This window comes from Vanessa cardui, chromosome 7, assembly GCF_905220365.1.
Source record: "Vanessa cardui chromosome 7, ilVanCard2.1, whole genome shotgun sequence".
Classification (NCBI taxonomy): domain Eukaryota; kingdom Metazoa; phylum Arthropoda; class Insecta; order Lepidoptera; family Nymphalidae; genus Vanessa; species Vanessa cardui.
In genome coordinates this window covers 10772499-10795154 of record NC_061129.1, presented here as the reverse complement: position 1 = coordinate 10795154, position 22656 = coordinate 10772499, and the positions used below count along the sequence as shown (strand labels likewise).

At 32.5% G+C, this 22656-nt stretch overlaps 2 protein-coding genes across 3 annotated transcripts; one reads left to right on the top strand and one right to left on the bottom strand.

Moving 5' to 3' along the window:
* Nucleotides 1–389: 389 nt before the first annotated feature.
* On the top strand, nt 390–22513 carry LOC124531106 (probable G-protein coupled receptor 158). Of its 2 annotated transcripts, none has more exons than XM_047105562.1 (10): nt 390–668; nt 13157–13324; nt 15622–16140; nt 16344–16574; nt 16990–17058; nt 18117–18284; nt 18370–18573; nt 19038–19241; nt 19442–19639; nt 20946–22513. In XM_047105562.1, exons 2-10 carry the CDS (start codon nt 13178–13180, stop codon nt 21096–21098), a joined length of 1893 nt encoding a protein of 630 aa, XP_046961518.1. In that variant the 5' UTR covers nt 390–668; nt 13157–13177; the 3' UTR covers nt 21099–22513. The 2 variants fall into 2 exon arrangements, with proteins under 2 accessions (XP_046961518.1, XP_046961519.1); XM_047105563.1 differs by lacking the exon at nt 20946–22513 and adding an exon at nt 20388–20605.
* Nucleotides 4310–8199, bottom strand: LOC124531108 (myrosinase 1-like). The gene is made up of 6 exons (XM_047105564.1): nt 8095–8199; nt 6823–6962; nt 6049–6713; nt 5649–5957; nt 5336–5574; nt 4310–4624 (listed from the first exon to the last, which is right to left on the bottom strand). Exons 1-6 carry the CDS (start codon nt 8115–8117, stop codon nt 4462–4464), a joined length of 1539 nt encoding a protein of 512 aa, XP_046961520.1. The 5' UTR covers nt 8118–8199; the 3' UTR covers nt 4310–4461.
* Nucleotides 22514–22656: the final 143 nt, after the last annotated feature.

The window sequence follows — 22656 nt, the reverse complement described above, 5'->3', positions numbered from 1 at the left end:
TTTACGAAAATGTATGAATGTAGGTACAGCGTTAGTGCAATATTATAGATCAATGGTAAGTAATAATGTAAATGCTATATTACAAGTAACTATTTGGCCAAAGCTTCGATTTTCGATTCGGTTCATACTTCATAGACATCTGGTATGGGGAGCTTTGTAGAATATTAGATTCCAATACGGATAAGAATTTCGATAATTCGGTATATCGCCAGTTCAATCCACCGAGCACGTACGTGAATTTTACGTGAGCAAGTAATGTAAAAGCAAATTAGGAAATTAAAGGAGCGTCGGGATATAGCGTTGCGGGCGGCGTGTCGTGAAGGAATACTACGCATGCGCGCATCAACGCGGGCCGGGAGCCTCGCAGCTTTCGCTCAGTGGCGCGGCGGGACGCCTGGTCGATTCCTGGCCCTTGGGGGGCTCGTGACAACACTCAAATCCATTAAAAAAACGAATCAATCAAAATTTTCTAAAATATAATGATACCGTTTACCAAAACTATAAATATAATCGTTACCGTTTAAACCTGTTATGAAACGTTAATTCCTATGATTTTTGTTTCGGTTGTGCGTAAAATTAATGATGTATTGAGCTACTTAATGGCTTTCAAAGACACCGGAATGATTCATCCCTACATAGACTCTAACTGTCGAGTGCTATCAACATAGGTGCGTACCTAATATTACCTATTCGTAATGTTATTTTTTGTTGTTGTCGATTTATGCTTTACGATATAAATTTGTGAATTGACCTTTTAGGTGGACGAAATGGAAAGATGCGAATAATATTTTATGAGTTTAAATGGTTGTAAATATACAATGGAATAATATCTTATTCAGTTCGTTTTCGTTTATGATTTATAAATTATATAATAATTGTTTTTTAAGAATATGTTTTGTAGAATGAAAATATGTCAAAATTTGTCATAAGGACTGCTGTTTTACCGCAGTAAACGAAACATGGCTTACATAAATAGCATTAACGATTTTATTAATACTAGATAAATATGATAAGTGATGAGTAACATTGATACGATTTAAACTAAGAGCATGGCTGTTGAAAAGTGTTTATGTGCAGACGGGACTTAGCACGTTTAAACATAATGTTATTTATTTTTTGAATGAAGTAAGTAATTCAGTGCGAGTTAGCGAATCGTTGTAACATAATTATATTACAACGATTAATTATATAATTGTTCAAACTAATTATATATGGGAAATGTTTCTAAAATACTAGTAAACGATCTTTTTCCTTACAAAACAGTTTCAGCGTAAGCCATTTATGTACTATGCAATACATAATCTATAGTCAATAACTTTACTCGATTGACAAAGGAATACTCAATATTTTCTCACCAAAATAATTTTCTTAAATCGTACTGCTATTAGTTATAAATGTAAAAACATTCGGCATCAAAAATTGACTTTATTTTCCTTTTCCTTTATATTTGTATCTTTCAATAAATTTGAAAGTATATAATATCATAACTTGTTGCGTACATGTTTGTGATATTCCATTCCAGAATCAAATGCAAATCATGGCTGAAACTCGTTGAGAAAACGCATTCTCAGATTGTGAATAAATTTCTTAGACGAGACCAAGTCATATGAAGCATGCAAGAATGTTAAATGGAGCGACACTGCCTGTGTCCTCTATGTCCACTGAATGGTTCACAGACTATTATAAATAGGCCCAACACTTTGAACACTCGGCTGAACAATAGATGAATTATTTTTACTATTAAACATTTGATAACATCATATGCAAAGCGTAATATCCTTGGATTGTCTTGAATAACAATTTATTGAATTATCAATGTTTACTTATTTTTCTTGATTAGTAAATCACACTTACGTCATTCATAAATAAGATGTATTTACAAATTAATTAATAAAACAACAATTAAATATCAAGTAAGGACGTGAATTACTAATGAATACAGCACTTTTAGTAAAAAATAAATAAAAACATGCTCAAAAGAGAAATCATATTATAAATGGTAAACGTTCTTTGTGTCTTTGCGAAAAATTCTTTTCATAAAAAAACAAAATGTTTTGTTCAGTTATGTTAAAATGTTATGTACATGTTAAATACACTGAGAGCGTATGTACCTGCAGTGTACTCTAGATATTTAATACTAGCATACTCGAGACAGCTGCGTTCTATATTATGGTACAAGAGTAATTTAGTTAGGCCTGCAAATCCTTGTGTGTTCCGCTTGATAAAACCAAGATTTTGTGCAGCTTTAACAGCTATAATATCAACATACATTACGAAGGTTAAACGACCGTGGATAATCAAGTTTTAAAATTTGCGTCCATAACAGTAATTTTCATATCTAATTTTATACTCATTTGTTTACTTTTATACGCTTGTTGATATTAAAATGACTTATTACATTGTAATTTATAGTAAGATAAAAGTTCGTTACAGTACATACTGGTAGTGTAAGAAGTGAAATGATCGATATTAAATTAAACATGAAATAAATGTAAGGAGTAAGTCATTGTAGTGTATACGGTATGGCGAATACGTCAAACAAAGCTTTATTTACAAGCTTTAGTTTGAAGCGTTACTGAAGAGCACGTCGAGTTGTGGATAAACACCTCGAGACACTGTGAAGAGATCTCTGCTCTTTTAGGTTACGCTTCGAATTTTGTTAAGAGCGCTTGCTTAATGGATGAGAAGGTTTTTACAACGTGTTTGATTACTTAGGTACATCAAAGGATACAAAAATACATACACGTACTATTGTTTTTTAGCGTATGAGTCCGGTATACGTATATCATGTATGTAGTATATGATATATACCATCTACAAAATAGTATGTTAATTTTTTTACATGATCCATAAATAATACAGATTAAATCTCTGAAGGCAAAATAATAAATTTGGACGACTATTATTAATACAATGTAAGTTCAACAGTTAAACGACGCTTCGCAAAATGTTAATATTTCGAGGCCAAATTACGTTTGTTTACCGTAGGCCGCTTCAAGCCCGTCTGAAATATATCCTCCGCGTTCATACCTTGTAAACATTGAACTGACAAATATTGCTCTTTAACCACACAACCGAAACTGATCTTTTACAACCTTTTTTAAGTGATATGAACCGTATTATATAAATGTATATCCGTTAAAGTATCCAGTGACGAAAAGTTTTTAAATTTTTCAATTTTCCTTTAATATTTCGACACAGTAATTAGAAGATTAGTTAATTTAAAAAAATGTAAACGGACCATTTTAATTACTGATATTTAATGATTTATGATTTATAGATTGTTAAATTTGAACACCCTAATAATATTTATTTTAAGAAAGTTTTATATTATTTTTAAGAAGTTACCCAATCACGAAAACTTTATCTATTATAGCACACAACGTTCCCGTTTTGCCCCTTACAAGTGTTGAATTAAAGTATATCCAATGATCTTTTCCGTGACTTAAACTATCTGTATGCCGGATTTTACAAAAATCAGTTCAGCGGTTTAATTTTGAAGAGGTAACAGGCAGTTACTAGCGCATTATTATTTGATTTGAAATATAAATTTAATGTCCGTTCACGTTGCATATGACATCGTTGGCTGCAAGCCAAATTATTGTTGTTGTAGCGCTTTAATTATGTAAACAATATCCTATGGGACATCGTTGTAGAAAACTTTTATAAAGTACATTATAAAAAATGTTTTGTGTTGAACAATATAAAAAATTGTAGACAGTAAAATAAATTATCTATAATATAATTAAATTAATACATCAATACACAAAATGCATTGCAATCGTATTACTTAGCTTCAGTACACGGTGTATTCGTTCGTAAACGACGTCAATACGATTTTTTCAGTATCAGCGACTTCAGGTCGCCTGAAAAATGGTAAAAATAAAACTCAGAAGCACAGATGTAATTGTATAATGTACACATAATCGTTTATGCTACTCCATCGTAAATCACTATGAACACACAGATCTATTGCGGCTGTTGGTTGTTGCCAAATAGTTTATCTTCAGGCAATATGTGGTATTCATAAATGTTTGAAGCAGATTTGTAAGAAGTTGCTGCATTACCATACATCTTTAGAAAATTGTGGTTTGAATATTAATTTAAATAGAGAAAATATAAATAATTAATTAAAAAAAATATATCGCGAAAATATATCATTTTGCCGACAATACGACGACGATACCTGTAATACCAGTCTTTTTATTCTGTTGATCGTACTCAGGATACTAGCAAAAAATTATTAAAATATTGTTTTATCATCGCTCATTCGTACGTATGCCAAATTTCAAGATCAAGTCGTCTTGAAGATAGGAAAATCACGTTTGAAGATTCCGATAGATGCATACAAGTTCATAATGGAAAGTTATAGCTTTTCATACATTAATTTTCATTCGTACATTTTCTTATTCACGTAAATCTTATTTTGATAATTTTTTTATTAACATTAATATTCGAAGTTTAATGTCCTTCATCAATAGTCAGCACCAGGCTCATGTCGGGTTCGTAGTGGAAGTCGAGAGCTCGCGAGCGAATGATTTCCTTGTACACGTAGGCCGCTTTGCGAGGAGTGCGCGTCCTCTCCGGACTCTCGTAGTCTACTTCGTACAAGCCGAATCGTTGTCTGTAAAACACATTTACAATATAACTTACAAATGTATTTATTATTATTATTATAACTCTGTAGTCTTAATTAATATATCTTAATACTTTATCTAAACATTATAATGGTACCTATTCGGCATAGACCTTAATCATACATTTGGCATGCTTTCAAATATATAAATACTATATTATCGAACCATTTTATAAGCCAATTATTATTTAACAGTAATAAGCTTAATTATGAAATAGTAATATTATATTTTATTAAACATTGTCAGGGGTACATGAAAGACTAGCAATCCCCTCCTATAACACGTTGGTGAAGTCAAGGGGTGAAACTAATTTAATATAAACTGATAAGCCTTGATATAAACAGCAAACAGTTTTTAAGAAAATTTAATCGGTAAAAATGCTCGCACATATTTCTATCAAAGAAATAAGCTACTTTTATGCATGAAATAAGTATAATATAATGCTGTGATCTATAACACCTAGAGCAATAAACATCATTTTTCGTGATTTTTCATGATTTTCATTTTTAATCTCGAGTGCAGTCATGTGCGTAATATTGAAATGTGCCAATAATAATGATTCGATAAATAAATATAAAAATCACTAGTGTGTTTAATTGCTCAAAACACGCATCAGGAGTAACAGCTATCCGGTGCACTAAAGTAGGTTTCTTGAATAATATTTTTTTTTAATTTTGCGATAAAAAAGTTATACTCACGTGTATCCTTGTAACCATTCAAAGTTATCCATTAAGCTCCATGCAGTGTACACTCTGATATCGGAGCCGTCATCGATGGCGTCTAAGACCACGTCAATATACTGCCTGTAATAAGATACTCGATCGTCATCTTCTAGTCCTTGTTGTGTTGAGAATCCGTTTTCAGTTATATATATAATGGGATTGTCGTAGTCTTCTCTTATCTTTGTTAACAGCTTATAAAAGCCCCATGGAACTACCTGGTTAGTGGTAAACAAATGTAACAATGCAACATTTATTCTTAAAATGATTATTAAGTAAAACAATTACTTACTTTTAACCAACTAGATGCAGAACCTTCCCAAGAGCTATCTAAGTATAAGACAACATCGATGTCATCATAAAATGAGGGAGATGCGTGATATCCATAAACAGACTCATTTCTATAAACAAAATTTGTAGTGTAGTGATTGATTGCGAGGAAATCAGAGCTTCCCTTCACTAATTCTATTTCCTCTGGAGTGAATTCGGGCAGCCTCGAACGTGGAAATCCTTGAGCCTTACTTTTAGCGGCTACCTTATCTTTCATTACTTGCGGAAAGTCTCCAGTTTTTGAAAATATAGGGTTAGCGTAAATTCCCCACTAAAAAAAGAAAAAAATAAAAAAAAATCTACTATTTTTCAAACTTAGACGGGTACAAAAATATTTCCGTACATTTAATATACTAATTTACCTCAAATTGTATAAGATCTTCTGCAGCCTCAGCATGCTCCTCGCTTTCCGGTTCATACCACTTCATACTCAAAACGATACCAATAGTTCCACCTTGCGTAGGTCTGTATTCATTATTATACATATGATAAACCTTTGCATGAGCTACTAATATGTTTTTGGAGCAAATATAATCTGCGTATCCAGAAATTTTAAACAAAGGTGCCTTAGTTGCATCTCCATATCCCTGGTAACAAACTTCTCGGGGCTCATTTATTGTAAACCAATATTTGACTCTGTCTCCAAATAGCTCGAAAGCAACTCTACTGTAGTCAGTGAACCAATCCACTATATGAGGGTTAGTCCAACCGCCCATATCTTGCAATTTTTGTGGCAAATCCCAGTGATACAGCGTTATCATGGGCTGAATGTTGTATTTAAGCATTTCATCGATGAGGTTATTATAGTACTCTACTCCTTTTTCATTAATCTTGTCAGGGAAACTAGTTGGTAAAATTCTCGCCCAGGATAGTGAAAATCTGTAAAAGTCAAGCCCAAGTTCCCTCATCATCTCCACGTCCCTCTTATATAAGTGATAAGAATCGTCAGCCACGTCGCCATCGTGGCATTCAGCAATTACGCAGGGCTCCCGATGTGTTAAGGTATCCCATATGTTTTCCGATTTGCCTGCAATTGTAAATCTCTTAATATTTCGAAATGGATACCATATTCAACGTACGCAAGGAATAACATTAACATCTCAATTTAAGAATACCTTATAATACCGTGTACATACCGTCTTCATTCCAGGCTCCCTCGACTTGATACGATGCAGTGGCCGCACCGAGAAGCATTCCATCTGGAAGTTTTCTAGCTTCATGTCGATTTACATTTGCTACCTTGCTCTCAGCCAAGACAAAGCAAGCGACATAAAATCTGTTGAATTTAATTTTTTTTTAAATACATATATATACTAATATTATCAGGAGAAAGGGTGATTTTTCCGAGTTTACGATTTTCCGAGAAGTAAATTCCAGAACCACAGTACCTCTTCAAATTCCTAACAGATAGCCACACCTAAGCAGGCGGTTTAGACCTCATTACACTATTAACTTATGGTACCTATTTTCCTTAAACCATCATTATTTTTTTTTATTTTTCGTCAGGTTTGTCTATCAGATAATGTGTGCTGAACCGGGGATTTCATCTGAGATAAAACTAAATATTGATAATATTCTACATTTCCACGGTGATTAGTTAAAAAAATAACTGAAGTATATCATACAAATATGTAAACGACTTATAATTTCACGTCACACTAGACGAGATTTCTTACTTTTATGGGCATTCTTTTTTGCAATTTTTAGTGCGCCCTACGGCAATTTTATATTTATTATTATAAGTATGGTTTATTTCGGTTTCATTTTTGTTTTGGATATATTTAGATAAAATTTAGACTATTTAGTGAATGTTTACTAAAAAAATACCCGAATCTTTTACCCGAACGAAGGCGGAACGGACAGCTAGACCTTAGATAAAGCAATAAATCAAGCAGTGTCAACGTCAGTTGGCGTATATACGGGGCTAACTTTGTCTGCCTCGTTGGTCTAGTTTCAGTGGCTACTTTATACGGCGCCAGATCTCGAGACTCAGATTTCAATCCCCGGGATAGGTCAAATAAAAATGTTAACTTTTTCTATTGAAAAAATCCCAGTCACTCGAGTGCCTCAAAATATCAACAAATACATTCGTTTGGTAATAACTGCTTACTTATAAGACATGATAACAACATATTAATAAAAAATATTAATTTCTATTAGTTCTATGTGAAGTGGACTATTTGCAACCTCTTTATTATTCACTGGAACGACATTTTTTCACCAAAAATTTTATTATGAATTATGAATATTAAATGTCAAGAAACATTGTTAACAAGATTTTGTATGTCGAAAAATATAATTTAAAATAAATACAGTTCTTAAATAGGTATTTACTACTTAATGCGATAACTTATAATTACGAAAATCAGATATATCATTGTCAATAAATATTTGAAATTGTAACTTACAATAGTTGCCTTGCTCCTAACATCTTAATGACTCGACTGCTATTGAAAATATGTAACCTAAACCTTTATATATGTTTGTCGTTTCATTGCGATTTTTCCATTTCCAAGCACAATTGTGTATCGATAACAATGCTTATAATCTGTGATAACTCAAATATTGATATTGGAAGAAATAAGAAACATTTGCGATATTATGTAATATTAGATGAAAATAATCAGTAGCACAAACAATAATAAATATAATTTATCCGAAAACTATGGATACAACAAATCAATCGATTTTGCCTATGAGTCATTTAAAAAAAAATATTTCAACGATTGTCTTGATATGTGTTTTGTTCGCTCTCATCTCCGATACGACTAAAGCATTATTAATGATATACTGACTAATATACAGATTACTTTATGAATACTTTATATATATATATTAATATTATGACTGTAATAGCCATACATATATTTATAAATTAACATTCCTATTAAGGGGACTACAGGAGCTAATTGCCCTTGAGAATCACGCGCACACACTTACACTAACGACAAAAACGGCATGTCCCCGCGCGCACTACGCTTAGCGAGGCGGCGAGGTTACGCCTGAATATTCCAATAGATGGCGCCGAACCGCCACGCGCCGCGCCGAGCGAAAGCGAAGCGAAGTCAATTCTATCAATTCTATCAATCATAGATTTCATAAAAATAGACAGGACAACAGAATTATTTTAATTTTTTTGTCATTTAAAAAATTATGATAAAATTAAACTGAATTAATTAAACATAAATTATTATTATTTTATGTACAAAAAATAGTTAATTTAAACAATTTTTTTCTTTAATTTTTACTGTATCAATTCAATTAGTTGTAATACTAAATATTAAATCGTACCTATTTTTAAATTTTATAAGTTTGTTAAGCGATTTATTAAATAAAATTGGAACTGTTCGTAATTTGTACACTGACAAAAAGCGTAGAGTTTGTTCATTTTACTAATATCGGTACACAAAGAAAAAAAATTAAGTTAAAAAAGTCAGAATCAAAAAGTTACTATAAAAATAATATCGTCAAGTCGGTTTAGTAGAATTATTGGTTAACTCGGTCAATCACAGTGGGTTTAGTCATAAATCTCATAAAAATAGTTTGGATATTAGAATTATTTGTATTGTTTTTGACTGATATTTGAAATAAAACTGATTCAATTAAATTCAAATATTTTTATTTATTTTTGGTTTAACAAAAAAACAAATAAATTTCGTTTCAATTTTTTTATTAAAATATTTTTTTTTAATTATTCGTTCGTCGTCGTTCGTTATTAAAATATCTTGGATACTTGCAGTCAATATTTCACCCACTTTCACTGAAGCTACGAGCTAAAATTTGTACTATTCAATTGATACCATTTCCAATCTTTAAAAATTATTGAATTACGTATATGACACTTCTAAATATTTTAGTTCTTTGGTTCACAACAATTACATATTTCGAGATGGCCCAGTGGGTAGAACGCGCGCATCTTATTGCGGGTTCAAACCCAGGCAAGCACCACTAAATATTCATGTGATGTGCTAATTTGTATTTATTTTATTTTTTTATTATTAATTTTCATCCATACATAACTATATTTCCTATTATAAACAAAATTGATAAAATTAAATTCTAACGTAATAGAAATAGCTTCCGTGTTATTTTTTTCGATTTTCTTAATTCTGAAAAAATAAATGCATAGTTGTTAGCAATTAAATTTTAATAATTAAAAATATAATATATTAAATATAAAATATAATAATTAAATAAAATATATATATATTTTTAAATATAGTCCTTTAAAAATAATAAAATTGTAGTTCAGAGTGCGAGGATCGAACCCGCAAATTCTTCTTGGACTTGCTTGCCAATGCAAGTTTGGTTAATACCAAATACTCCATGGTGACTGTCAGAAATATGTCGAAAAATCTGATTCTATGCGAACTAATTGCATTGTTTTTAATAAATGTTTCCAATAATCATTATTTATAAAATATATATATTTATATATATGTTTACTAATTAAATACTCTTACCTTTTCATATTATCTTTCATATGTTCGGCTTTTTAATTTATATGAACGTTTTTTAGTTTTCTTCACAGATTGTACTTTATTTCCTATGTTTACAAAATTAAACTTTATAAAAAATAACTTAATAAAAAAATAAACGGCAAACTACAACTAGACTATTTTAACTTAATATATTTATTTACAAAAAAGAATAATATTCGACAATTAAGTTACAATTAAAATTACACAAAAATAAAATCTACGAGTATTTATTCGCAACGATGCGGTGAAAAGAGCGACACGTCTATATAGCAACAGGCCTCGGCCGGCAGTGTCTGTACGAGGCGCTCACGCACACATGCTTACGCATTTTGGTCGAAAATAAGAAAATCTGATTTAAAAAAAAATCTATTGATTTTACTAAATAATTAAGATAATAAATTTTTAGTAAATTGTTTGTAGAATAATCTGACAAAAGACCAAAATTATTGAAGGTATATAAGTGTAGTTAAAAAACAAAAAAAGACTTTTTTAGAGGTAACTTTGCGATTTTTTTCTATCGTACCAAATCAATTACATCATGTTTTCAACACAATTAATAACTAGCATCTATCCTGAAGATTAACATATATTTTTTTCATTTGGTTTATTGCATTGGATTATATACTTTTTGGCATTTTAAAACTTGCATTTAGCTCATGTAGTCCCCTTAATCTTATAAATATTACAGTTTAGATAGTTCCTTATCCAAAATGCATAGTCATCAGAGAGATTTCAATCGTCTCCACTGCTAAATACTGCAAAAACAAGAATAAAATACATTTAAGATAATTCTCCACGTGATATTGAAAAAGTAACACATAAATATATTTTCTAGTAGAAATAACAGAGCAAATGGGTGAAGGAATCTCTTATACAATACAGTCGTATAAACAGTTATCAATATCGCAGCTTGGTAAGTGAATGTCTATTTCCTACGACGTCTACTGTGAATGGAATCATTTGGGTGATTGTTCTTATTTACGCCAAAACAAAATGTACGGGAGCGCTTCCTATACGTCTTCAACAATATCTTAATTCTTGTATTACATAAGACTACAAAGTTTATCATCAATATATGTTTTTTCGAGTTTAGTAAACCTTTAGATTTGTAGAAGTTTATTCTACACATTACGATTTTGGTTACATAACAATAAATTACTAGCGAATTTTTGCCAAGAGTACTATCATAAACTTCATATAACATATAATCATTATTAGGTACTTTTTAACATAAATCGATCAGGGTTTCAGATGTCATTCGAAATATTCAACTGCTTGTAAAACAAAAGCCTAGCACACGGAGCATTATAGTAAGCAACGAAAGAGAATATAATTCCCGGTAGTGTGAAGAGACGCGCAATTTTATTAGTAAGATTAATATTAGCTTCATTACAGTCAAAATTGTAATTTATTCTAATGTACACTTTTAGAACATAATGTTAAGTGTAAAGAATTAAAACAATACGATACTAAAGATACATCGGTATGCTAAAACCCTGGGAACTTTAATGAACGTATCGGAAATATGCGCAATCCATAAATCAATTAGAGCACAAAGTTTAAAGCTGTTCGCGTTCGCCAAGGAGCTCTTCATTTGCATGTCAGTTGCAGACGTCAGCATAATCAATAACGGAAAAGCATAATCAAAAGATTGAACCAATCATACTACGTTAAGGAATAAAACTGCAATCGTCTCAAAAAATGGATAGAATAACTAATCCTTCAATAATGTTATTTATATAGCGTTACTTACAGATGTGTGTACATAGGCTGTGTGTGACGTAGGTGTGCCTGCTGCATAGAGGACATATAAACGCCATATTAGTGTTACTGCCTAAAGCGTTTGGTGTTGAAGCACTTGGAACATAGCGATCAGCGATCTTTTAATTCATTATATGTCAAAAGTTCTCGTATTATAGCTGAGAAGGAAAACTATAGGAATCCTGCAGGCGCATAGATCATTGCTTAAATTTTATTTAACTATTTTGTAAGATAAAAAACTCTTTCTTTTTACTTTTGCACTTAAGACATACAAAATATTTCCGTACTATAAACAAATCATATCATTTCAGAAAAAGTACTTCGGAAAGTCGAAATACTTACAGTGGTAGATTATTAATATATGTCTAGATTTAAAATAATAATAATAACGGTAATAGAGAAATTGATGTATTTTTTTATTAAATTCTTGAGCTCTAATCATATATTCTTCAACTTTATTATCTACGCCGTTACCTTGCCATTTCATAGGATTTTATTACTTATCTTTTTTGAGTGTCTACGGTTTACAAGGAAAATTGTAACGCCTTTTAATTTTATATTAACAATCGTTTACGAATGTTACGTAAAACATTAGTAAAATAAAGATTTCGTAAATCAAAATAATCGTGTACATGATCTAACAGGTTTAATTATCTAAGTTTTGAAGTTATAATACGCCTCACAGTTTAATCTACTAAAGGAATATAATATCAATACACACAATTTAAAATTATATTATAAGTTTTCGATATAAAATTGTATATTCTCATGCAAAAATAAGAAAAAAATCCCAAGACAAAATCGCCGACTACCTTCAAAACCATTTTCATAGAAAACTAAATGGCGAATCGTTACTACATTTTGGCACACCTGGAGTACGTATTGCCATTACTCAAAAAAATTTATTTAATGCCCGCAATCAAGCTACTATTGCTGTTTTTGCAATATCTTTTCAATACGTTTTATCTATTTTGTTCAAATAAATTATTTACGTAACGTGTAACTTGCCAAAAATGAACGGGGTAAAACGCAAAAGTGTGTACATATTATATGAATGTGACTTCAAAGTTGAGATGTGTTAGTAGGACACATGATTCTTGTATGACCTTTAAAAAAATAATAAAATTCCATGTCAGTCAATTGATTTAATATTAAAAGTAATTAAACCATGCTTATTATAGAAGTTGAAAAAATGATGTCTATGATCTTGGTTTGCTTTGTAACACAGAGTGCGGGGTGCAGGCGAGCGATGGGGGCGCGGTGGGCGCGGTGTGCGGCGTTGGCGCTTGTATGTTGCGCGTGCGCCGCCGCGCCCGCCGGCCCGTCGCCCGCACCCTCATCCGCCCCCGTGTCATGCGACCCGCTACTTCTAAAAAGGACACCGCCTTTACCACAGGTATTTTCAGGAAATAATAAGAATTTCAGGATCTGACAAATTTTTAGGGAATCATTAGATTTCTTTTTAAATCATTTCTACTAATATCCGTGTTATCTTGCGTGAGTTTCATAAAAAATACTTAAAATGTTGTATCATACTATTATCCTTAGGATGATGATATGACTCAAATATTAAAATGACTCTTATTATTTTGACAGTACAAAGTCCAAGTACTGTGAATTTTCCTTGAATGATATTTACGTAAGATAACCACATATCTGATCGTTTCATATCTAAAATTTTATAACCTTTGCATCTTCCTCTCTAGCACTTGCTAATCTTTCTTTTTTCTCGTATTTTCAAATATATTCTCTTTATACGCGTTCTAAAAAGATTACTAATTTTTCTCTTTTGGTATTCATAATAATCTCTAAATACTATTGATATCGCTGGATATGATCAATTACGAGTATTTCATCTTCAATATTACCTACATGAAGTTATCTGATAACACTGTTGTGATGGATTCATATATTTATTTTTTCTTAATTTCAAGTGGCACTCTCGATAATATTTTTATTGGGGAATTCTTATCTCTATTTGAAGATTTCATACAATTACAATAAATATAATTTCATTATTTATTTATCATAGGCGTTTGTCTCACTCCCAATGCCAAGGTGTGCAATCAACTAAGAAGTCATTAGCACATAAACGCTCTCAAATATTTTTAATTTTCCAATTTAATTTTTTGAAAGTTATCTGTTACCCTATTGTAAAAACGTAGACATTGACCCACAAAAGATATACTAATCTGAGTAATCGGGTACTTGGAGTAAAAAGTTTATGCTTGTTCCTAGTATTAATACCAGGTGCGTCACAATTTCTGGAAAAATCATTTATGTTTTCACGTACATACATACTACGTACATACATATATACGAGGCGAGCCAAGTCAACATTAGTCTACCATCACTACCTTACTAAACGTAACGTAAACTCTAGATGTCCATTATGATGACACAGCAATTTTTGAAATTCTATTAAAAAAATGTCTGCTGAAATGTGCCCAGTGTGTGCTATGATGTGTAGCTTGAAAAATAATTGACTCAAAAAATATCATTTTTATGACGAGGTTTTTTTTTGCAAGCAAGCGGTTAGCATCGCTACTTTACTTTATCGAATTTATTAAAAATGTGCCGTAATGTGCTCAAAATATACTGTCATGTGTAGATGTGAATAAAAAAAATAAAACTTTTTTGTAATTTTACAAGTAAAAAACAAGATTTCGAAATTATAATCAGTTAAAAAAAAAAAGAATAAATGTGCTAAAACGTGCTCAGTATGTGGTATGATGTGAAGCTTGAAAAAAAAATTATTCAGAAAATACAATTTATATGAGGAGGTCCATTTTTATGTCCGGTTGTCTCCTTTACTTTACTTTATCGAACTTATTTCATCTGTGCCGTAATGTACTCGATTGTGCAGCCATGTGCAAATGTTTAAAAAAAGTTTTTTTTTTTACAATATCACAAAGAAAACACAAAATAGACTGTTTTTTTTTAAGTCAACATTTTCACAGCACAATTTTATTTGTTAGAAATTCAAAAATTGCTGTTTCATCGTAATGGACATAAACTCGAGTATATAGTATTATTTTTACAAAAATATTATTCAACTACTGTTTCGCAACAACTCATTTAACTTTAAAAGATTTATAGAAGTAGGTATTTGTTGCCAAAAGGGCAAACATATCGTATAACAGTACTCAGAATTGTTGTGTTCCGGTTTGAAGGGTGAGTGAGCCATTGTAACTACAGGCACAAGGGACATAACATCCTAGTTCCCAAGGTTGGTGGCACATTGACGATGTAAGGAATAGTTAATATTTCTTACAGCTTCATAGTCTATGAGTGATGGTGACCACTTACCATCAGGTGGCCTATATGCTCGTCCACCAACCTATACCATAAAAAAAAATAAAAGTATAATGTCCTTAAATAACAATATCAGCAGCTGTATACTATTTTTATAATTACTTATTAATTATATCGTAAACCAGCTTGGTAGGACCAACCACTCATCACATAAACCTCTGTCACAAAACAGTACTACTAAATATCTAGTAAGAAACATAATTTGTCAAGACCTTTTGGTGTCAATAATTTTAGACGACGTTCATATAACATAAACAATGTATTTTAACTACATTTCAAATTCGTGGGTTTCTACTTGGAATGAGTACATTTTAGTAAATATTGCTTCGTTTTAATTTTACGCTACAAAAAATCTAATCTCACAAAATATGTTTACAGAATGTTCGCGAATATGAGGCCGCCGTTGTTCAAACCGCTCGAGCATTGTCAGAGCTTGTGGAGCAGGGTGCTGCAGACGAAGCTAGAGCAGCTGCCCTTGCAAGAGCCGCTGCACGCGCTCCACTTCACCCACCCCCCGCTGCTGTCGCACTGGGCGCACCACAGCTGCATCTTGGCATACTCTACATTGCAGAACCCCCAAGACTAATCGTCTTTCAACAAAACAATTCAGCCACACTCCAACAATTCTGGCGCACTTTAGCTTCCGCTTGGAACGCTAGTCTCGTTCTTTGGTCTAATGCATGGTATTCATGTGAAGGTAATCCGGGGTGGTGGGGTGGAACGGCAGCGGCCCGAGGAGCTGGACCGGCTCGAGCTGCCGCTGCGATATTTCGTCGAATACCAGCTTTACCATGTGAAGAAACTATGAATGAATGGTTAGGTGGGCCACCGTTATGTGATCCAGTTACGACGGATTGTGAAGCTTTTCCTTCTGAAAACAGAGACCAAAAACTTGGGGTAAACATTAAAATTCTTTGTCTTAGATATCTATAGATATAGTTTTTTCTTAGACTGTATCAATAATTAACGTCATTCTAAAAAAAATAATGAACAATTTGAATATATAAATAATAATAAAATGTATAAATTTGTAGAATTTATTCTGTTTCTTAAAATATTAATAACGTAGTGTTCATACTTTTTTCTTGTCTCGTTTCCAGTACCATTGTAAATGCAGCTCTGGTCATTGGCATGCGAGTGGAGGAGATTGGATTAGTAGATCAACGCTTTCTGAAATCGGACGGATGAACTGCACTCCATGTGGGCTGGGCAGCAACCCCGCTGCATGCCTCGCCGATGCCTACCGCGCTTCTTTACTGGCAGCCAACCTTGCTGGCATGCTGCTATGCCTTGTCATTGGATTTATCATTTTTAAAAAGAGAAAGTGTAAAGTACGTGTTATCTTTACATTACAAAAGTAAAAGTACATTTCGTTTCAAATTTCTAAATAAATTGAAATTAAAATTATAATAATTGAAGCTCTATAATTGGCCAAAAAACGTTAAGCTCAACCGAAGATTGCAAGCTACAGCAATGATATATTTTAACAAATATGTACATATATATAATACATAATTACCAATATATATTTATTTTATACAACATTTTATTACTTTTTTTTAAAGTCTGTAAGTCAATAATTTACATTTTTGGTCTTAATAACTTAACCAAAATAAAATTAAAAATACAGTTAACATTTGTTTTATATTTACGTATAAATGATGACGTCTATACTTATGATCTCATGTTTTGACTTTTTTTCTAATGAAATATTGTTTTTAAATCATGCTCAACTTTTATTTTCAGGCCGTTGCCATGGGCATGTGGACCGTCCTAGAAGTGGTTCTTCTTGGTGCTATGCTGATGTATGCTTCGGTAAGAGCTTTTTACTTCGTTATGTTTCAAAAAAGGTATAACCTCAATTTTGGTATAACCTCACTGCTCATGTGCGGGGGCTATCTCAAACCTAGGTTTAGGCTTAAGAAAAAAGACTTCGGTTATCTAATATAGCACGTTTTATTGATAAGATTTTGTTTATTTGAAGATAACATAATCACACTTATGTAATCGTATGAATATGTAAGAGGTGTAAGTTTAGTTTTATTTGTTGTTTTTTTTATCGGTTTCAAGGTTTAATAATCTAATCTAAAATGTAATATTAAATTTCTGGGTTAAATTTAGTTTTATAGTGGACAAAGGCTATAATCTATTCTGCCATGGTATATCTATAACGCCGATATCTACATAAACTCAATTATGATCTATGAGCAAAAAAACCCGAAAAAATTGTATGTCAAAACTAATCAAGGTATGAAAAATGAGGCAAATGTATGACGATAGATATATTTTTTTATATTAATATGTGATAAAAAGTTGGAAGTTGGAGCTGCTCTAATTATTAGTTAGTGTGATTTCCTTAAATTATAATCACAAATTTCACAAGTTATTCTTTAATGTATAATTAATAAATATTGTTTAAAAGTTTTTCTAATATTTTTTGTAATTTCAATTTTCGACTAGATTCCTATTTTTTTTTTTTTATTTACTTCTTCATTTAAAAAAATTGGTATATCAGCCAAATATTTTTCAACAAAATGTTGCCACAACATCACAATTGAAATCACATATGATTTCATAGATCGCACCCTCAAAAAGTTATCAGATCTCACGTACATCATACAGCCAAGTGACTTTACAAAACCCTTACAAACTCTACGCCTCAGTCAAAATTGTGCCTTGATCATTTTGCTTCATTCAGATGGGCAATAGGTTAAAAAATTATGCGCTGTATTTTGTGTGAGGTCTACTATTACAGTAAACGTTTAACATAAAACGCAGATCTCTAAAATAAGCGCAAGTATCAATATGATATTAATGTTAATGATCTTTCATTATTTTATTATATTTTTCATAAATTATTATTTTGATTACAGGCGGCTTCCCAATACATATCGATAGCGCGTTGGCGATGCGTAGCGGGAGCGTGGCTACGAGAGCTTGGCTTCGTCGCGTGTTACGGCTCCGTCGTCCTGCGGTTGTGGGTGCTGCTCGCTGAGTTCCGCACAAGGAAGGCACATCGTTGGACACCGAGAGACTCAGAGGCCAGTTTTTTTGTTAATGATCCATAGCATTTGACATCGTTATTTGATAACGTCGAATCATTGCCTTAAAATAATATATTTACAGGTCTTAAGAATAGTTGCCGCGATGGTCTTGGGTGCAGCTTGTTACTTATCAGCTTTTACTGCAACGACGGCATGCGACGAAGACGCGGGCGGAGGCTGTGCCCGCGCTGCTTGGCACCACGTCACCGCCGCTGCCGAGTTGCTCCTACTTGTAGCGGGACTTCGAATAGCACATGCAGCGAGAAACGCAAATGTACCATTTCAGGTTACATGTTACTTTCATCTTTATCGCAAAATATAATCAATAACTTTTGCAAATACATATATGTGACGCTAATATACACCGAGAATTATTAGGTCAGTAGAGATTTTATATATTTTGACGATCTCCGTGGTCGAGTAGTGTGTACACCGGTTTTCATGGGTATGGAACTCCGAGGTCCCGGGTTCGATTCCCGGCCGAGTCGATGTAGAAAATTCATTAGTTTTCTATATTGTCTTGGGTCTGGGTGTTTGTGGTACCGTCGTTACTTCTGATTTCCATAACACAAGTGCTTCAGCTACTTACATTGGGATCAGAGTAATGTATGTGATGTTGTCTCATATTTATTTATTTATTAAAAAGTCCCGTCAAATTAAATTACCGAAAGTTCAATATGGTGGGAATTCAAAAAAAGGAGTTCAAAAGGAAAGTCACAAATAAGATATTGTTTTGCTAATTGTTTTTAGGAGCGTGGATGGCTAGCGACTGCGCTGTGGGCGGAAGGGCTGTGCGGCGCGGCGTGGCGCGTGGCGGCGCTGGCGGGCGCGGCGCCCGAGCGCTCGGCGCTGGCGGCGGCCGCGCGCGCGCACCTGTCCGCCGGCGCCGCGCTCGCGTGCGTGCTCGCGCCGCGCCTCTGGCACGGGTACCGCGCGCGATCGCTTGCACAGGAGGTATGAGGACATTTTTTATCATGACATGGTATAATTATATAGTTGCAGTGTTTCTCCTATAGAGGTTTTTGTTCACACATTGTTTCGAATCCCAGTTGATAAATGCATATTATTTACCCATAAATTTTTAATATTTAAAATAAATAAATAACCTCAATAAAATTGATTGTTCTTTAAAATATTAGAACAAAACGATACAGGTATCTCGCCGCGGTCCAGCGGAGGGTTTCGGTGCGGAAGGTGAGGAAGAACCCACCTCGGAAGAAGTCCGCGCGGAGTTGAAGCGACTGTACGTGCAGCTGGAGATCCTACGCAATCAGACGCTCCGACGCGACAATCCGCATATCAGCAAACGTCGCGGAGGGCGAAAGCCACCTCACAGGCGGTTTTCATTGCAGGTACATAATTTAAAGCTATATAATTTTAAATCATTTATGTCACATTTTTAAAGTATACGATACAAGAGCTGTAGACAAATATTAAAAGGGATTTCTTTTAACAGTTATCGCTTAAACTTCGTTTGTGGGCGTTAAGAAAAAAAGAGTCATTATTTATACAAATATTAGTAGGAAGTAGCGCTATTACAATCCCGCTTAAGTGGGTTCACCCACTCATTGGGTATAATATCGTTAAAAAACACGTAGTAAGGATATAACAGTTTTAAACCAGTGATTGGTGAAAGGTGGCTAAAACTTCCTGTAATGGCACCGTACCTCGCTTTTAAAAGTAAATGGAATTAACTAATGACTGATGAATATTGTGACTACTATTGTTGATTCCTAATAAAACTTCTTATTATCGACGTTGGATTTATTAAATTCTTAAATTTTATAAATCAAAAGGTGTATAAGAATCATTACATCTTTATTTATAAATTAAATCAAAGTTTGATGTTTGTATTTGTGTTACATTATGTTGTGTTCACTTCCTTTCTAGTATGTTTTCACTCTTTATTGATGTTGTTTTTCCTTATTAGTTCACTAACCTTTTATTATTATTTTGATGCCATGACCAGACACCCAGTCAACAGCCATATCTTAAGGATGATGTATCGTTATAATTAAGTATATGTAAACTAGGTACTCCCCTTTTCATACTGTTCGATCACACTCATTAATATAATGTTTCACTTCCATCCTACTTTAGAAAAAAGGCAGTCGTGAAAAGGTAAGGATATGTGGAATATATCGCATGCGCACTGAATTGGAGCACCCGCATGCCCCTTGATGTCAGCCTGAGTCCCTACCAATACTGACAGCGGATCTCGTCCGCACTCAGTCTATATACCAAACACAATCGCTACTTTTTTTATGTGTGATAAATGCTTCATTTGTTCTGCGGAAAACACTGGTCTATATAATTGGTTTAACACTAATTTAAAACAAAAAACAAACTTCTAGACATTCGTTTTACACGCACATCTCGTTTTCGCTAAAAAGACAAGCTTACAAGCTTATCCTTTAACACGCTGAATTTCTACATCCCTTAGTAAAATAAATTAGTTACATAATTAAATAAACTGATTTAACAGTCTTTGGTTTGTTTACACTAATGGTTTGGCTTTCCGTACACATATTTGCTACGTATACATTTTATCACACACGATATGTGTTGTATATTCAATAATTATTAATGGACGCTCAATTAATTCTGTATTGATTTTTCTAAAATAAATTTGTAATATGAGATGATTTTTTTACATAGGCCTTACAAGCTCGACGGGGTTGTAAAAACAAGGGAGGCAGTGCGAGTGCCGTGGAGGCGAGCGAGGCAGGCGATGCGTCGCGTACTCCGGAGGACTCGGTCTGCTCAGCGGAGGGGCCCTCGCACTACACAGACGGGGAGACACAGGCGTGACTTACTTGTGTGCTCGCAAAGAGGACCCTTCAGTATAAACCAAGTGTAAAAACGTTCTAATGTGCCCTAAAGGATAATATTATTAAAAGAAAAAGGAATTGAATTGTTATAATATCGGATCATTATATTTGTGTATTATAAATTGTCTTCTGTTGAAAATGTATTCACAATAAAATCGATATCGATTGTATTTAAAACATTTCATGATCTTTAAATGTTAACTATATTTCATGTCGTCATTTCGTCGTCTAGTTGTAGGTATTTGTTCTGTTTGTTATTGTTTAGTAGCAACAATTCAGAAATAATTTGAAAAATATATAACGGAATGTTTGTGTCGTAGTATCGTCGGAATCGTATATAATTTTAATATTTTAAGATTGTATTGACAAAGTGTCAAAATACTTATTATATTTTTTTTTGTTCAAGTACGAATGTTATAGTCTATGTTAAAATATATTTATTGAGTTATATTTTATGTATATTTAGTTTTATCACTAATCTTGTATTATGTTTCCTTTTCATTACTTCAAGTATTGTGAAATAAAACGGTATTATAATCTGTTTAAGTATGTGCATGCTGTGTTACATAATAATATATTTTTATTTGCGAATATTTTGTGTTCGTATAAAATATAACTATAATTTTAAATGTATCGTTACATCCGTATTTATATATATAATGTGTCAATAGGTAAACAGCACTTTTTGATTAGCACCGCTTGTTATTATCTACTTGTTGCCGTCAAGTACATGTTTAACGTACATTTCATTTTAAAGAAACTAATGGAATAATAATTTACAATAAAGTATAAGCTATATTAAATGTAAATGCCTCAGTTCTGTTGCTATATTGTACAAAATTATTTAATACCGAGGAAGAAGAAAATCGTAAAAATGTACATTATTAACCGAAGTTTACATACAACGTTCTTGCTTTATCGCTACAGAAGAGCATAAATTTTTTGGCGTTGTTTTATTCAGATTAAGCTCATAAAATATAAACTAAATATTTATTATAAACAATTTCCCCACACAACTCGGTCTCATAAATGGAACCATTGTCAAATGTATGAAATAATGACGGTTTATCTAAAAATACTTTTAATTTAAAAGCTAATGCTATTGATTTTTCATATGATGACATGTGCAAGGAATGATCTTAGTTAATTTTTTGTTTTAATAAAGAAACGCTCGTTAATATATTATTTTAATGGTACTAAATAAGTACCTGTGTACTTAATATAAAAGACTGTAAATATTAAGATATCATAATTATTATCAGAATATAAGTAAAAAGACTACATATGTATGTATGTATATTATTTATTTTGTAATTATGTTCAGCTTAATTATGTGTTTGCAGAGCGTGAGGCGTTGTGATGTCAGAAATATATAATATTACTATAAATATATTTGTTAAATAAATAAAGAAATAATATACATTAACTATATTTTTATTTAACGATTTTGGCCCTGGACCTAACTGGTTAGTAACTGGGTCTGTTAAATGTTTGGCTGTCTTTGCATCCACTACAGTACCCAGCAAAATGACAAGATG

Excerpts from the sequence above, each read along its gene's own strand:
- LOC124531108 (XM_047105564.1), bottom strand. The coding sequence starts at position 8,117 with ATGTTAGGAGCAAGGCAACTATT. Across the intron at positions 6,963-8,094 it reads TTAGGAGCAAGGCAACTATT|ATTTTATGTCGCTTGCTTTG; the intron begins GTAAGTTACAAT and ends TAAATTCAACAG. Across the intron at positions 5,575-5,648 it reads CTGCATCTAGTTGGTTAAAA|GTAGTTCCATGGGGCTTTTA; the intron begins GTAAGTAATTGT and ends ACCACTAACCAG.
- LOC124531106 (XM_047105562.1), top strand. The coding sequence starts at position 13,178 with ATGGGGGCGCGGTGGGCGCGGTGTGCGGCGTTGGCGCTTGTATGTTGC. Across the intron at positions 19,242-19,441 it reads CGCGATCGCTTGCACAGGAG|GTATCTCGCCGCGGTCCAGC; the intron begins GTATGAGGACAT and ends AAAACGATACAG. Across the intron at positions 19,640-20,945 it reads ACAGGCGGTTTTCATTGCAG|GCCTTACAAGCTCGACGGGG; the intron begins GTACATAATTTA and ends TTTTTTACATAG.